Genomic DNA, 16,889 nt, shown 5'->3' with positions numbered 1-16,889 from the left:
AATTTGGGTATCTTATTTTAAATATTTTTTACAATTATATTTACTGTCTTGATATACTTAGTGATCTATATTTAATATAATGATGGTGCTTTAGAGTTTTTCAACAACTTAGTTGTTCCATAGATGCAGTGGGATGTAAGTCATTTAGTACTCAGTGATGTAATAAAACTGAGTAGTATACAATAAATAAGAACTGTGCATGAAGCATGGGCAAGTCGTTAGTACTTTATAATGTTCGAAGTTATCAGTGGTTGTATAAGATGTATTGTGCTCTATTAAAAGAAATTCCAGACACCATTTTCTTTAGAAAATTGCTTATGTAACGTAGAACTTTCTTATAGGTGCTATCATATGATGTAACGGATATAAAGTATCTGTCCATTATTAGCATTTAAGTTCTGTCATTGGCATTCTTGCTATTGACAAGAACATGACTCTTTTACCCTTGAGAGTAGTATATTTATAATTTCTTGGAGATTTTTGCTAATGAGTGTAGAAATTCTGCCATGGAATCTCAGACCTATTCACTATACACTCTGGGGAGTCATGCTCTAAACTTCTCTATCCCATGTACCATAGTGCTTCTGCTAACTGAGACTACTTAGAAACTTTGCCTTATGAAATATTGCTATATATCTGAAATACAACTAGGATGCTGCAGCATTTATTTGTTTACCTTTATAATACCAAATTTTTCCAAAAACTTGAAAGCCATTTCGCTGGGCTGGAGAGATGGCTCAGTAGTTAAGAGCACTGGCTGCTCTTCCAGAGGACCCAGGTTCAGTTCCCAGCTCCTATATGGCAGCTCACCAATGTCTTTAATTCCAGCTCAAGAAGTTCCAACACCTTCACATTGATACACATGTGGTGTGTAATACCAATAGACATAAAATAAACATAAATAAATAATTTTTAAAAGGAAAGAAAGCAAGGCCCTGGAGATGGCTCAGAGGTTAAGAGTACTGGCTTTTCTTCCAGAGGACCCAGGTTTGGTTTCCAGCACTCACATGGCAGTTCCCAACCAAAGGATCTAACACCCTCTTTTGTCCTCCACCAGCACCAAGCAGACAAATGGTATGCATATAGTCAAAAACACTCACATACAAACAAACAAATAAACCAAAAAAATCCAATAAAATAGTAATTTTTTTAAAAAAATAAAGCCTACTTACTTGTTGATATTAACTTTGGAATAAAGGTAACAATTTTTATTTAACAGAAAAAAATTCCAGGGACCACTGACATTGTCCACCATCTTTTAATAATAGAGCTACAGTTTGAGATCTTATATAAACTTAGAGCTAATGTGAAACATTTTAACAGTAAGACCACTGTATGTTTTTGAAATATTGAGGCCGTTTGAAATAATAAAAAAAATTGTTTTGTAGAGTTTTACATTGATTCTGTTGGTTTTTTGTTTTCATTTTGTTAATTATTTTCTTCATTTTTTGAGACAGGGTCTCTGTATTAAGTGTCCCTTGGCTGTCCGGGAATATTTGTTATGTAGACCAGGCTGGCCTGGAACTCACAGAGATCCTCCTGCTCTGCCTCCCAAGTGCTAGGATTAAAGGCTTTGTGCGCGGCGGTGACCATGCCTGTGCATTGATTTTTGATGTTTATTTTTCTTATCAAAGAACAAGAACCTGGTAGTAAATTTTAGAAATTGTGCATTGGTTTAAAGATTATGTTTTTCTAGATTTGTTTATTATCTATCTTAATAGTCATTAAATTGGCCAGAAAACCAAAAGAAATTACAGTACCAATCACAAATAATGCCCCTTTTGGCCTACCCTTTGTAAAAGGCCAATATTTAAACATGCATTACATTTTAAATCTAGATCTCCCCACTTTCTGTCCCTGTTAAGTGAATGTGCTTGCTTCTCCTTAATGCTTCCTCCTCCTTAATGTGGATAATTTTCCCCTTCCTCTAATTTAGGGTCAACTACAGGTTTGTCCGCCACCCCACCTGCCTCATTACCTGGCTCACTCACTAATGTGAAAGCCTTGCAAAAATCTCCAGGACCTCAGCGGGAAAGGAAATCATCATCATCCTCAGAAGACAGAAATCGAATGGTAAGGATATATGATGTATTTTCCTGTAATCATAGCCAAATATAGTTTTATCATTTAGATAAAATAGGCCTGTGTAATATAAAGTTTCTGTCAAATAAATTTGAGTTAATAGGTTTTTTTTGCTTACATAAAACTGATTTTTTTTGTTCCCATTTCTAATTAAGAGGTCATTTTGAAAGGAAAATATGTTTTTCTGTTTCTAAAATAAGGAGAACAAGTATAAACAAGCATTCAGAAAGCATGATTAAGCATATATGTTCTAAAAACTGGCTTAGAATTCAAGTATCTACCAAATGACCTTCTCCCACATTTGAAAATTAAAATTAACTTTCTGCTACTTTTACCTTACCAAGGGAGTCAGTATGTTGATTTCTTTTTATTTATTTTGTCTTTTTTGATGACCAAATCAGTTAAGATATGTAAGGAAATCTAGCACCAACAGTTATCATAACTTGTTCACTTAAACTTTTAGGAATTTGAAACCAAAACTAGCCACGGATATATAGTTGTTATTTTACCTCTGTAGTCCTCCAAATAGTTTTTTAAAAAAAACTGTTTTATTTTTATTTTAGGAATAACAATATATATTTCAACATGCAGTAAATTATTTTTATTTTTAATTTTTTAGTTAATATTTTATTATTTTATGTATGTGGGTGTGTGACTGAATGTGTAAGTGCTGAAGGAAGCCAGGAGAGTACAGTGGGTCCCTGGGACTGGAGTTATGAATGGTTGTGTGCTGGAACTCAAACTCAGGTCCTATGGAAGAGCACTCACTGCTCCTAACTTGTGTACCATCTCTCCAGCATCAGTTATTTCTGTTTTTTTTTAAAATATTTATTTATTTATTATTATGTATACATTATTCTGTTTGCTTGTATGCCTGCAGGCCAGAAGAGGGCACCAGACCCCATTACAGATGGTTGTAAGCCACCATGTGGTTGCTGGGAATTGAACTCAGGACCTTTGGAAGAGCAGGCCATGCTCTTAACCACTGAGCCATCTCTCCAACCCTCTGTTTTTTGTTTTTTTTTTTAAGTACTTTCCTGTCCTAATAATATTGACTCATCTTAATTTTAATTTTGTTATTTTGAGTCTTGATTGTAAATTTTGGTTCCTCAACATGGTGGCATTTTGTTGTTTTCTTCTTTTCTTAAAAAGACCTTGATCTCTTCCTAACCTCCTGTCAGGCAGCAATATATTTAGCATGGAACATAAGGTTTTTCTTTTATTTGCCTTGACTTGACTTTTGCACTATATTTTTTGAGAAAACACTTGGTAGACGAGATTCAAGTGATGATTGGGAGATTCCTGATGGACAGATAACAGTGGGACAAAGAATTGGATCTGGATCATTTGGAACTGTCTACAAGGGAAAGTGGCATGGTATGTATGTAATATGATGCCATTGGCACAAGAAGGATATGCTTAAAATTTTCTGTTTTAAAAATTTAAACCAAAGCTGGGTGTGGTGGCACATGCCCTTAATCCCAACACTGTGAAGACAGAGACAGGTGGATCTCTGAGTTCAAAAATAGCCAGAGCTACACAGAAAAGCCTGTCTTGGGAGGTTGGGGGGTGGAGGACAAGCCAGGCATTATGACACACACCTGTATTTCCAGCACTAAGGATGTAGAAGCATGAGCATTAGGAGTTCAAGAACGTCTTTAGCTATGTAGGAAGTTCAAGGCCAACTTGAGTGCTACAAGAGACTGTCTCAAAAACAAATACGAAGTCAGAATATTCACTGTTTGCATCATTAAACGATTTTCATCAGATGCAGGAGTCCTCCAGAGGTTCTAACAAAAATGTTGGAACATAAAAACTGGCTTCACAGTAGCCAAGGTTGCTGTCAGTACTTTACAGTAGACATTCGCAAAGATGAAGATCATTGAACCATCCAGTCCCAAAGACAGTTTGTTTTCCTTTTAGAAGTATTCCTTTTGATACTTTTATGGGTATAAATCACAAATAAAAGATATCAATGTTCAGCATCACCAGTTTTCTCTTCTTCTTCTTCTTTTTTGTTTTTTTTTTTTGAAACAGGGTTTTCTCTGTAGCTTTGGAGCCTGACCTGGAACTAGCTCTGTAGACCAGGCTGGCCTCGAACTCACAGAGATCCGCCTGCCTCTGCCTCCCAAGTGCTAGGATTAAAGGCGTGTGACACCACTGCCCGGCAGTCATCAGTTTCCTAAGATCACAAATTCAAAAGATAGAAATCACAACTTTTCTTCCAAAAAAAAACAAAAAAAAAATTTAATTGATGACGTGTAGATTGTGATTATGATCCTGCTTATTTACCTCTTGCTGATGTGGAAATATGAAAATTTGGGAGACTGTTCATTTAGTCTGAGCAAGTAATTTGACAGTAATGAACAGGTTGATACCTAGGAAAGTTTACTCTCCAGAGGGATGGTAAAGATGGAAAGTGAAAATAGACTTGAACACTCACTAGTAGAAGGTTTGGTGAACGCATTGATTGATATATCCAAGGGTGGTTATATAAGAGTCAAAATTACATAATAGAGCTACAGTGATTATGGAAATGTGGAAATATATTGAATTGCTCGAAGCCACAATGTGTAATACCTTCATGTTAAAGATCTATATTAGGGCTGGAGAGATGGCTCAGAGGTTAAGAGCACTGGCTGCATCTTCCAGACGGTCCTGACTTCATTTTCCAGCAATAATACATAATGGCTCACAACTCCATCTGTAATGATCCCTAGTGCCCTCTTCTGGCCTATAGTGAAGGCGTATATGCAGAGCAGAACATTGTATACATAATAAATAAATCTTTAAAAATAACCTATATAAAATATATTAACAGTTATAACAATGCTATTTGAATTCTTTCATAAGGTTATTTCATATGCATTCATTAAGTATTATACTGCATATACAGATAAATTTATGATATATACATGCATATATATATATACAACATACACGCACCATACATACATACATGACAAGGGTTATTTCTGAGTGACATAATATGGGGAAATTTTTATTTATGCTTTCCTGAAACATTTAAGTGGTCAACAGTATTAGGTGGTATAACTGATAGAATGAATATTATATTACTTTGATAATTAAGAAAAAGATAAATGGTAGTTTTATATATGTATATATATTATGTGTTCACATAATTGAAAACTCACCCAAGTAAATTCATTTGTGATAATAAGCATAAGTTTATAGCCTTATAGAAGGTTTGCTGCTGCGTCTGTCCTCTTTATTCACTCTCCCTTGCAAAGATAACTAACATCCCTGACTTCAGTAGGATATAATGTGTAAATTGTTTTTTAAGTGGCTCCTTTTCTCAATATTGTAAGATCCACCAGTGTTATTGGGTGTTTGTGTGTCATTCATTCTCTGAGTTAGTATCCCCCATGTGTAACTGTAACTTGATTTCCATCTGCTATATAATAAGCATTTGGGTAGTTTACAATTTGGTGCTATCTGCGATGATTGCTGCGGTTGTATATTTTTAGTTCTATGCTTTGAAGAACATATGTATATATTTTACTGGCTATATGCCCTAGGAGGGAATTATATATAGAGCTTACACCACTATGCTTACTTGCAGTTTTACAGATATTCCCATCAGTGATGCCAATTAATTGTTCCAGTTTACACATCGACTAGCATGTATAAGAATTAAAATTTAAGCCTGGCCATGGTGGCACACACCTTTAATCCCAGCAGGGAGCAGAGGCAGGCAGATCCCTGTGAGTTTGAGGACAGCCTGGTGTACAGAGAGAGTTCAAGGACAGGCAAGGCTATACAGAGAAACCCTGTCTCAAAATAACCCTCTCAAAAAAAGTTAGATTTAAAATACCATAATTCTAATAATTTTCCAGTTGACATTATAAGTGAGTCGTATTTGTCTCTCTTTGGGTAACAATTTGCAAGTTTCTATTTAAACTGAGCTCCGTTGGACCTGTTGTCCATAGTCTCAGCACTTAGTAAACAGCGCCTCATTTAACACTGCCAAATAATTATGAAAGTTCTCTGAGTACTTAATTAGCCAAACTAAATTCCCAGGAGAAAAAGAGTTGACTTCATTGTAGCTTATATTTTGAAATAGTAGTATAGAATTATCATTGTTAGTAGCTTTGTGTGGGGGTTGGGAGATGTGTGTGTTCCATAGTATATATTTAAAAAAACACATATTAGGTGACTTTAGTCCCAGCTTTTCACACAGAGGCAGAGGCAGGTGGGACTCTCTCTGGCATTCAAGGTCAGCCTGGCTCTACAGAGGCCAGTTCCAGTACAGCCAGAGTAGTCATTACACTCCAACCTTGTCTTGAAAAACCGTATACAAAAAAAAAAAAAACGAAGGAAAGTCCAGTTTATTGATGAATAGTTAATATAATTTTCTTATAACGAGATAATTAGCTAAAAATGCCCGGGAACATTCATATTTCATAATTTGAATTTTGGAATAACAATCTTTTTTTTTCAGGCGACTTGTTTGGCAGTGAACAATCGTTGAATGTGACAGCACCCACACCTTCAACAGGTTTACAGGCCACCTTCCAAAAATGACGTAGGAGTACTTCAGGTGAGGCCTATAGGTCAACTTGCTTCCAGTGGACTTAACTTCAGGTAGAAAAACATAATTGTATCTGCTTACAGTTTCTATTCATATTGTTTTCCTGATTGCAGTATCATTTAGTACTGTATATAAAAGATATATTCAACTGGGCAGTCGTGGCACATGCCTTTAATCCCAGCACTCAGGAGGCGGGAGGCAGAGGCAGGTTGATCTCTGTGAGTTTGAGGCCAAGCCTGGTCTACAAGAGCTAGTTCCAGGACAGGCTCCAAATGCTGCAGAGAAACCCTGTCTTGGAAAACCAAAAAAAAAAAAAAAAAAAAAAAAAAAGGAAGAAGAAGGAAATAAAAAGTGTCTGATCATGTATAATAATAGTTCCATTTAGGAAGGTAATACTCTAAAATTCTAAATGTCTCAAAACACATTTAAATTGTTTTAGTCCTGGGCTGTAGGACTTGAGGAATATTGACAAATGAGAGTAATCCATGATAAGAAGACTTACATAGGAAAATTCGGGAGTTATAACTTTATGTGAGGGAAATGCTCAACAAAACTGAGATTTCAAGCAGAGAAGGGTATTGTATTCAAGAGGGTAACATAGTTATTCTTATATTGTAGAGAGCAGAACAAGGAAGCTAGTTATAGAGGTTAGAGGAAATAAACTTCCTAATATGTTTAGCGCCACTTAAGCAAAAATAACCTCTACTTCCTCACTCAATATACTTAAATAATATATTTCTGAATAGACTAGATAATTACAGCTTAACTTTATTTTGTTTCTAGTACTTCTGACTGAGAGCATATTATTGGTGGACTGATTTGTCTCTCTTTAAGGAATTGTTACTCATTATTACGTTTCTTTTTTACAGGAAAACGCGACATGTGAATATCCTACTTTCATGGGTTATTCAACAAAGCCACAGCTGGCTATTGTGACCCAGTGGTGTGAGGGCTTCCAGCCTGTATCACCACTCTCCACATCATTGAGACCAAATTTGAGATGATCAAACTTATAGATATTGCACGGCAGACTGCACAGGCATGGAGTAAGTTCAGTTCTGTTAAATCTTCATATATGACTCTTGAAAACCACTTAAGGATACTTTAAGGCCCTAATAATACCTCTTATGGATTGCATTTTAAGTTTTTATGCAGGGGGTATTAATAGCTAGCACTAGCTTATTAAAAAATATTTCTCTAATTCAGCCTTTAAAGTATATAAGGAGTGTAATATTTGACAAGAACTTTACAACTTGCAATTGATGATTAATTAGTTGACGGTGTGATTTATGTGAACAATGGAAGTACAGAAAAAAGCAGGACCTCTGCTCCCTCCCCCTCCAAAAAGCCACCACCACTAAAATAAAGCATTACTAGTTAATGAAAAATATATGACCTATTATCTGTGCTTTTCAAATCATTTTATCTTACATGCCTGTATTTTCTGCTGCAAGTTTTAAGTGACTATCTATATTGTGATTCTAGCTGAGAAATTCTGCAATGTCTAGGACTTGAACATTTTTCCAAAACCGTATGATGGGGCGAGTGTTGTATTTACAATGATGTTCAAGTGTACCCTCCATCGCAGACAGTGTTGGTGCTGTGTGGGGGTGGGGGCGTGTTAGGGATTCTGCCCCTCGGTCTAATCCCTAGAACATGTGTTCTGCCACTGAATAATCCCAAACCTCTTCTCTTTTTGGTTCCCAGATACTAGCAGCCAAACCTGACTCCCTACAAGTCCTAAGAGTCTTCTCTAGGGAACCTTACCGACCAGGAGGAAAGGGTATCATTTTACAATTCACAAACAATAAACCAGACAATTTTCTAGTCCCCCACTAGTCTGAATAAGACAAATTGTCTAATCTGCAGACGTTATAGAGAAGTCTAACAGACATAAAAGGCCAAAACACACGGGGGTGGGATGCGCGGGGAGAACAGATCCAACAAAAGGAGACGTTACCACTCTCACCAAGAGAAAATGTTTAGTTTCCTTGGGGAGATTAAAAAAAATTTTTTTTTCGTTAAACAAGATGCTTTCTAAAAAAAAAAAAATGGTGGTACATGCCTATGACCCCAACACTTGGGAGAAGGAAGGAGGATCATACTAGTCTACATAGCATGTTTCAGGCCAGTTAAGCAATGTTCTGCCTAAAAATCATTGCCATTGAATATCAAATGTTTAAATGTTGATACTTGTAGCCTATTGGAAATAGTGTTCTTTTCAGCTATTTTAACCTTTAAGTGTTAATTTGAAATTCACAAGGAATGCTATAGCTTTTAGGAATTCATTTGAGTTGTCGTCCAGCAAAAGAATTTTAAAACTACCAGGCAGTGGGCTGGAGAGATGGCTCAGAGGTTAAGAGCATTGCCTGCTCTTCCAAAGGTCCTGAGTTCAATTCCCAGCAACCACATGGTGGCTGACAACCATCTGTAATGGGGTGTGGCGCCCTCTTCTGGCCTGCAGGCATACACACAGACAGAATATTGTATACATAATAATAAATAATAAATAAATAAATATACAATAAATAAATAAATAAATAAAAAAACTACCAGGCAGTACTGTTTGCACACCTTTAATCCCAGCACTTGGGAGGCTGAGCCATCTCTGTGAGTCGAGGCCAGCCTGATCTACAAAGTAAGTTCTAGGACAAGCCAGGGCTACACAGAGAACCCTGTCTTTAAAGTTTAAAACTGTTATGCAATTTTGCTGATTGTAGTGGCATACGCAGCCTGTAACCACTAGCACTTGGGAGCTGGAGGCAGGAAGCTCCAGAGTCCAAACCAGCTTGTAATATGTAAAAACTTGCCTCACAAACAACAACAGCATACTATTTGGTTTAATATTAGTTTTTTCTGTGTTATATTGCATAGTTCAAAAAAGGGGACTCTTCAGATTTTTGTTTTTGTTCTCTTTTTGGGTGGTTGTTTTTTTTTTTTTTTTTTTTGATTTCAGGTCAGGGTTTACAGCCCGGCTGTCCCTGGAACTCGTTTTGTAGTTCCAGGCTGGCCTTGAATTCACAGATCCACCTGCTCTGTCTCCTAAATGCTGGGATTACAGGCATGCACCACAACTGCTACTCAGCCTAAAATAGTTTTTTTTGTTTTTGTTTTTTTAGCAAAGCGAGTAGTTGCATCACCAATTTGTATAAGTAATATTTTCCCCCCTGTTCTCTCATCACACCGTGAAGTAGATATCATATTTGGGTATCTGAGGTTTTGTTTTTGCTTTTTTGAGGTTGGATTTTACTTATCCCTAGCTGACCTGGAACTCACTGTTAGACGAGACTGGGAAAAACTCCTGCCTCTCTCTCTGTTCCACTAGTGCTGGGATTAAAGGTGTGTGCAGTGCAACACACCTCGACCTGTTTTGTATTTTTTTAGTGTTGTATATGTGTATATGAAAATAGGATTAGAAGATACAAAGTTCAGTGGTGGTTGTCTCCAGCAAGGAAAAGAGTTCGTATAAACTTTGAAAATATAGGAAGCAAATGTAAAATCTTAACAGGATTTATTAAGATGGGAATATGAGTGATCTTTGCATTATCTTTTGTTGTTTGTCTTAATTTCAAACTAAACTTACTCAAAGTAATAAAAAATCATATGAACAAAATGTAAAACACAAATACATGCCAGTAATCTACTATCCAGAAATAACTGGTTTTGATGATCTAATGTGTTTTGTGTGTCTTAATAGTTGTGTATGTAAATACCTGTACACAATCATTTGTTACTATTTATAATTATAGAACCAGGCTTTGTCTTCCTTTTTACTCTTTGCACATCATTGCTGATTAATAAATACTGTTTTACTGACCCCAGCTCTGCTGCATATTATTTACTCACTAGCTTCCTCATTTATTTAAGTGCCAATATATTTGTAGTGCTTCAGTACAGTAGTTGTGTATTAACAATTACATATGCCCTTACAGTGTATCAGACATTGTTCTGTATACTTTATATGTGATTTCTCACTTATTCTTCAATAACCAGTGGGTCAATTTATATACGAAATGACCATGTAACTTGCTCAGGCACTTGGGCTCCCCCAGTGAAGCCCTTTTAGAGCTTTGTACTATGTCGCTTTTCCAAATTATCCAATCCTTTATACCAACCTCAGCCCTTAATGCCATACGGTATTCCTGCAGTTCATTGTTCATTTACTCGTCCTCTTTCCTAGACCCCACCATTCCTCTGTCCTCAGACCCCAAGCCCCTTCCCTAAGAATATCACCTGATGATCTGCTTATCATTTCATTAAGAAAATGTGTTGAGCAGGAAGTGGTAGTACACACTTACAGTCCCATCCTGAGCCAACAGAATGAGAGACCCTTTTTTTAAAAAAAGAAAATGAGAGTCCCTGGGCATCCGTGCTGCTAGATCCAGTGCTTAAATTCTCAGTTTTCCGTTTATTTGATCTGTCATAAACAGGGTACAGTTAATCCAGTTCTTCTGGGGTAACGTTCTTTGTTCTCTGCTTAATTGTATTCTTAATCTCTTGTTAGTCAAGCTGTCTGAGTAGCTTTCTGCCTGGGAACCCTGAAATTTAGAATGCTGAATTTTAAACACTACCTCAGATCTTCTGAATTGAGTCTACAATTTTAATATGATCTACAAATGGTTCACAAGACATATAAGGCTTGAAGAAATTCTATACCAAAGCATATTTTTCTGATTATCCATTAGTAGCTGCTTCTCAACTGATTCATCCTCTACCCCTCTGGATCTCATTCAGTTTTATGGTGTGAAAGAAAATTACTTTAAAATCAGTGTCAGTACCCTTCCTGCTACTTCATTCACTTGTACTTAAGACTCTCATGTCAACTGTCTGCTCAACAGTGTCTGCTTGTCTAATGTCTTGTGTTTACTGGATCTTGAACTCAGCTGCTGTTTCTTCTCCTCTAGCCGTTCTCAGCCTGCCGTTCTTGCAGCTGCTCATCTCAAACATAGAGTGATCCTTGAGTCCTCTCCTTTTCTTCATGCCACACAGCTCTCATTTTAATCTGTGTTTGTTGCTGCGTTGAGACAGGGTTCCTCTCTATAGTCCTGGCTGTCCTGGAACTCAACTATGTAGACCAGGTGGCACACCACCACACCTAGCACTCAATGTGTCGGGTTTTTTTTGTTGTGGTTTTTTGGTTTTTTGTTGTTTGTGTGTGTGTGTGGTGTGTGGTGTGTGTGTGTGTGTTGTGTGTGGTGTGTGTGTGTGGTTTTTTTCCCTCTTTGTTTTTTTTTTGAGACAGGGTTTCTCTGTAGCTTTGGAGCCTCTTCCTGGAACTAGCTCTTGTAGACCAGGCTGGCCCCAAACTCATAAAGATCCGCCTGCCTCTACCTTTCGAGTGCTGAGATTAAATGCGTGCACCACCACCACCCGGCTCAATATCTTTATTTTAAAAGAATATCCAGAGCCTTATAACTTCTTGTCAGTTATTTAGGTTATCTTCCTACCCAAGCTCCCATTCTCATACCTGAATTATCTCCTGTCTCCCAGTTTCCACACTTTATTACCTCAATTTAGTTTCAACACAGCAGCTTGTTTGGCCCTGTCAAAACAGATTGTGTTGCTAATCCTCCCATAGTTCACTCATAATGAAAACCACAGTTCTTTGTGGGGAAAAAAGAGTGTCACAACGAGGCCTGTCCCACTGCACCTAGCACAGTGTCTCTCCACCCCTCCCCCAGCTGTTCTGTTACTTCTCAGATTATCTGTGCTTCTCATCCAGGCAGTGTCACACTTTGCCTTCTTGCTGTTCTTTGTAGTATGGAAGACCCTGTGTCCTGTCATAGGCTCTGTCCTTTTTTCCCTTGTCCTTGGGATAGTCTCATCTCTGACAATATGTACTATCTTACCTCATTAGAGGTCCTCTTTCACCTAAAAGTAAAACCCCCTACAGGTGCAGCAGTTCCCACACATACCTGGCACAGTTAACAGTATGTGGTACACTGTGTATTTACTGACTTAATCTTCTATTTTCTATCTTCTGCACTACAAGTAAGAACTTGTTTTATCTCTAAGACTGACAAGAACAGTTGTCGGTTAGCACTTAGCAGGTTTTGTTAAATATATAAAGTAATTCTTAAGAATACATCAAAATAAGCACTTATCATCTCCATGTTACAGAGTTAGTGGATGAAAGCTAGATTGTAGTCACGTGATAGTGGCGCATGCCTTTAAGCCCAGCACTTGGGAGGCAGAGGCGAGGTGGATCTTTGAGTTTCAAGACCAGTCTGGTCTATAGAGCTAGTTTGGATGACAGCCAGGCTATCCAAAAAACTCTGTACCTTGAAAAACCCAAAAGAAAAAAGATATCAGACACGATGCGCCTAGGGTAATTACACAGATGGAGTTCAGACCCAGAATCTGATGCTCAGAGTCTTCCCTTCTCCATGTCTCTTTGGTCAATTCACTTCTGCTCTTCAGTTCTTCCTCTCTTGCATGGACAGAATTAAGTTCACACTGGCCTCACAAAGAAGTAGAAAGGTTATGGAACCAGATTATTATAAATATTAGGAAAACGTCAAAATATTCGCATTTATTAAATGGTGGTAGTAATTCTCATTTTCCGTATAAAAATGTATCATTTGTGTAACTTTTACATTTAGGTCTTGGTCCACTTTAAGATGACTTGTGTCTGAGGTATTCAGTTGAGGCTCTTTCTTTCCCTAATGTGCAATATCCAGGTTGTGTCTGCAGAGCGTTTGTTGAAAAAGACCCATTCATTTAATTAGTTACCTTTTTGTAAATAATATTATGTCTCTGGTTTTATGTTTCAGCTTGTGTATGTTGGATATGGATTACAAAAATGAAAGAATAGTATGCTTTTTGCTTTCCCACCAAATATGAAATTCTGTATTTATTTACATATCTATTCTGTTCAGGCCAGCAACGTACTTTCAAGGGGCATTTACTACCCTCTCTAATGCATGTCCCAACTAGGAAGTGAAAGAAATACAAAAGTATCATATTGACATACTAGAAGACCCCATATCACTAAGTGCTTAATTCTACATGATGCTAGTCACAATAGGAACAGACATAAATTTAGAAATTGGCAGACTATCTGACCAGTTATATGGAAGTGTGGTGACTAAATATTTATAGCTCAGATACTTGAAGCCAGTTGTGATAGTACACACTTATAATCACAGCCCTTCAGAAGTGAAGTTGGCGTCAGAGTTTAAGGCCAGTCTGGGCTACCTGATTCCCTGATTCAGGAAGGAATTTTAAAAGATGGAAGAGAGAAAACAGAAGATCTGGGGGAAAAAATGAGAAAGAGAAAGAAGAAGTCAACAATTTGGGGAGGGATAGACGAATTGATACTTTATGTTAGAAATTTCAATATTACTAGAAAGATCATATAATCAAGACAGTGAAGTATTTGTAATAATATATGTATAAATGTGTGTGTGTGTGTGTATATATATAGTATGTATAGATATATATACATATATATAATTGTGGAAGAGACAGGAAGCTTAGTTATATATCCATATATGTATTTTCTTCATTTGATTTTTTAACCAAGGTGTTGATGCAATTCATGAAAACAGTTCTTTAACAATGTTTCCTTATAACCAGTAGGCATTCATACGGGAAAATTAAACATTAATCTGTGTAGATGGCGCAAAACACATTTATTTGAAGTGGATTAAGTACAAAAATCTAATATTTCAAGTTAATAACAGAGAAAATCCTTGTAGTAAAAGAATAAGCAGTGATTTCTTAGAACACAAAAGGTAAAGGAAAGAAAGGGCTTGAAGTACATCAAACTTTAAAATTAGTTTTCTTCCAGAGACACTATTATGAAAATGAAAATCTCTCTGAGGATATATAACTCATTGGTAGAGCACTGCCTAGCCTTTGTGAAACCCTCTGTTCAGTCCCTAGTGTGGTAGGAAGATATAGATGAACAAAAGAAAATGAAAAGAGAAGTTATAGTCTTGGAGAAAATGTTTGAAAATATATCTGATAAAAAGTCTTCAAAGTATATTAAGAACTGTTAAATTCAATAATCAAGCATAGGGGCTGGAGAAATGGTTCAACAGCTAAGAGTACTGGCTGTTCTTGCTAAGGACCCAAGTTTAATTCTAAGCACCAACATCCAGCTGTTAACTCCAGTCCAGAGTATCTAAAACCCCCCTTCTGGCTTCTCAGACACCAGGCATAAATGTGGTATACAAACATACATGCAGGCAAAACACACATAAAATAATAATAGCATATCTCTCAATGAGTCAGAGAAACTGGATGTGGTGGCACCTTTTGTAATTCCTGACCTTCAGAGGCCAAGGAAAGAAGAATAAGAGTTCGAGGTCCATCTTAGCATTGTAGTAAAATCCTGTCTCAGAAAGGGGTTTATTAAAGATGTTATATGAATGACCAGTAAGTACATGCAGACATATAATAGCTAGCCATCAGGAAAAGGTACACTTACAGTATAAAGTGAGCCAGCACCACATCCCCACCAGAATGTCCCTTTTCATAACCTATAGTACAGAAGTCTCAGCAAGGATAAAGATCACTTGAACCTCTTAATACATTAACGGTAAGATTTATTTATGTTTGGTAGGTGCGTATACTTCATCGCTATGTAGGAATCAGAGGAGAAGTACTGGCAGATGGTTCTCTCCTTTCACCATGTAGGTCTGGAAGAATGAATTCAAGGTGTCAGGTTCAGCAGCAGGCTCCTTTACCCACTAAACCATCTTATCTGCCTATGAAAACCTTTTGAGGGTGTTCTTTATCTTGATTTGGCTAGTCATTACAACACTTAAAAGTTTGTACATTATGTTTTATGTATCAGTAACTTCAATGAATTCCTCTGAATGTGTAATTAGATGGTTTATGCATGTATGTATTTCGTGTGTACTGTGTTGGTACCTCCATGCCTGCAGAAGGCCAGAAGGGGGCATCAGTGACCCTAGAAACTAGGAGTGTGAACCACCGTGAGTGCTGGGAATTGAATTCAGGGTTCTCTAAGTGCAGGTAGTGCTCTTAACTGCTGAGTCCATCTGCGCGCAGCCCCTCAACTAAATGCCTTAGAAGTTAAAGCAACTATTTTATAATCAAAGTAAAAAAATAGAATTAGGTCCATCTATAAAAGTGAAACTAAAAATATACAAACTACCCATTAGAGACTTAAAATTAATTTCAACTTAGTAAATCCTGCTAACTGCAGAGAGGTGACAGAATATCATCCCCTTCAATCTTGCCTCTTTCTACATTGACATGATGGAACAAAACTGACCTGACCTGTCACCACTGTCACATCTGTCGTTCAGGGTGCCTGCCAAACTCTGCAGAGAGAGCTAGGATGTCAGAGGAGAGAGTCTCAGCTTGAAGTCTGATGAACATTTGTGGAATTATGCACAGTTAGGAAAAAGAGAGCTTTAAGTGCAGGTATCTTAGTTTGCCAGGTTCAAAGTTTTAGAAAGAGAAATACAAGGAAAAAAAACTTAAATGAGCCACTAGGGACTTTGCCAAATAGACTAATTGATTAAACTGGTTTGTCAGCCAGGTGATCTTAGTATTCTAACTTCTAGAAAGTGTTTGGTGTCTTTCCTGATATTCTTAAGAAATGAAACACAGGCAGCTAAATGTAATTGGCTTCAGAACTAGATGGGTGGCTGTGTGCATGAGGGTGGCAAGCTAGAAGATTTCTGACCTCATTTCTTTGGAAATTATGAGCCTTTTACATTTTATTTTTATTTTGTATGTATAAATGTTAGATTCAATACATGTGTACAGTGCCCACAGAGGCCAAAAGAACGTGTTGGATCCTCTGAAACGGGAGCCACAGATTCTTATGAGCTTCCCATGTGGGTGCTGAGAATCAAATCCAAATACCCTGGAGAAGTTCCAGCCTCCCTTCAAATCCAATAATGGCCCTCATTTTCTTCTTAAATCTCTCAAACTTTATCTAAAGCTCTATTTGCTATGATGGTTGCATATCCTTTTTAACTGCTGAGCCCTCTCTTCAGCTCCTATGATGAGCCTTCTTAAAAGTAACTGATAACCAAGTCATAACTGGCAACCCATACCTGTATTTTCAGCACTAAGAATATTGAGACAGGAGAATCAGCACAGGTTTGAAACCAACCTGACTTACATAATAAGTTCCTGGTCAGCCTGAGCTACTGGATGAGAGCCCAAATAAATAAGTAAATAAGGCACTGACGTGGGAAGTTATTAGAATTCTAATCTTTAAAGCTTTACTTTTACCACCTAGCATGGTAGTGCACATCTGTAATCCCAG

General features: G+C 37.2%; 1 protein-coding gene across 1 annotated transcript in view; it reads left to right on the top strand.

Moving 5' to 3' along the window:
- Nucleotides 1-16,889, top strand: part of Braf (B-Raf proto-oncogene, serine/threonine kinase) — a 132,239-nt gene that overhangs the window by 90,743 nt on the left and 24,607 nt on the right. The window contains 8 exon segments of the mRNA XM_038318532.2: nt 1,937-2,073; nt 3,342-3,459; nt 6,545-6,615; nt 6,617-6,648; nt 7,504-7,526; nt 7,529-7,587; nt 7,589-7,606; nt 7,608-7,684. Of these exon segments, the coding sequence (XP_038174460.2) occupies nt 1,937-2,073; nt 3,342-3,459; nt 6,545-6,615; nt 6,617-6,648; nt 7,504-7,526; nt 7,529-7,587; nt 7,589-7,606; nt 7,608-7,684 (535 nt within the window).

The sequence above is a fragment of the Arvicola amphibius genome, chromosome 2, assembly GCF_903992535.2.
Source record: "Arvicola amphibius chromosome 2, mArvAmp1.2, whole genome shotgun sequence".
Classification (NCBI taxonomy): Eukaryota; Metazoa; Chordata; class Mammalia; order Rodentia; family Cricetidae; genus Arvicola; species Arvicola amphibius.
The sequence above is the reverse complement of the archived record's forward strand: the minus strand, read 5'-3'. Positions and strand labels throughout refer to the sequence as shown.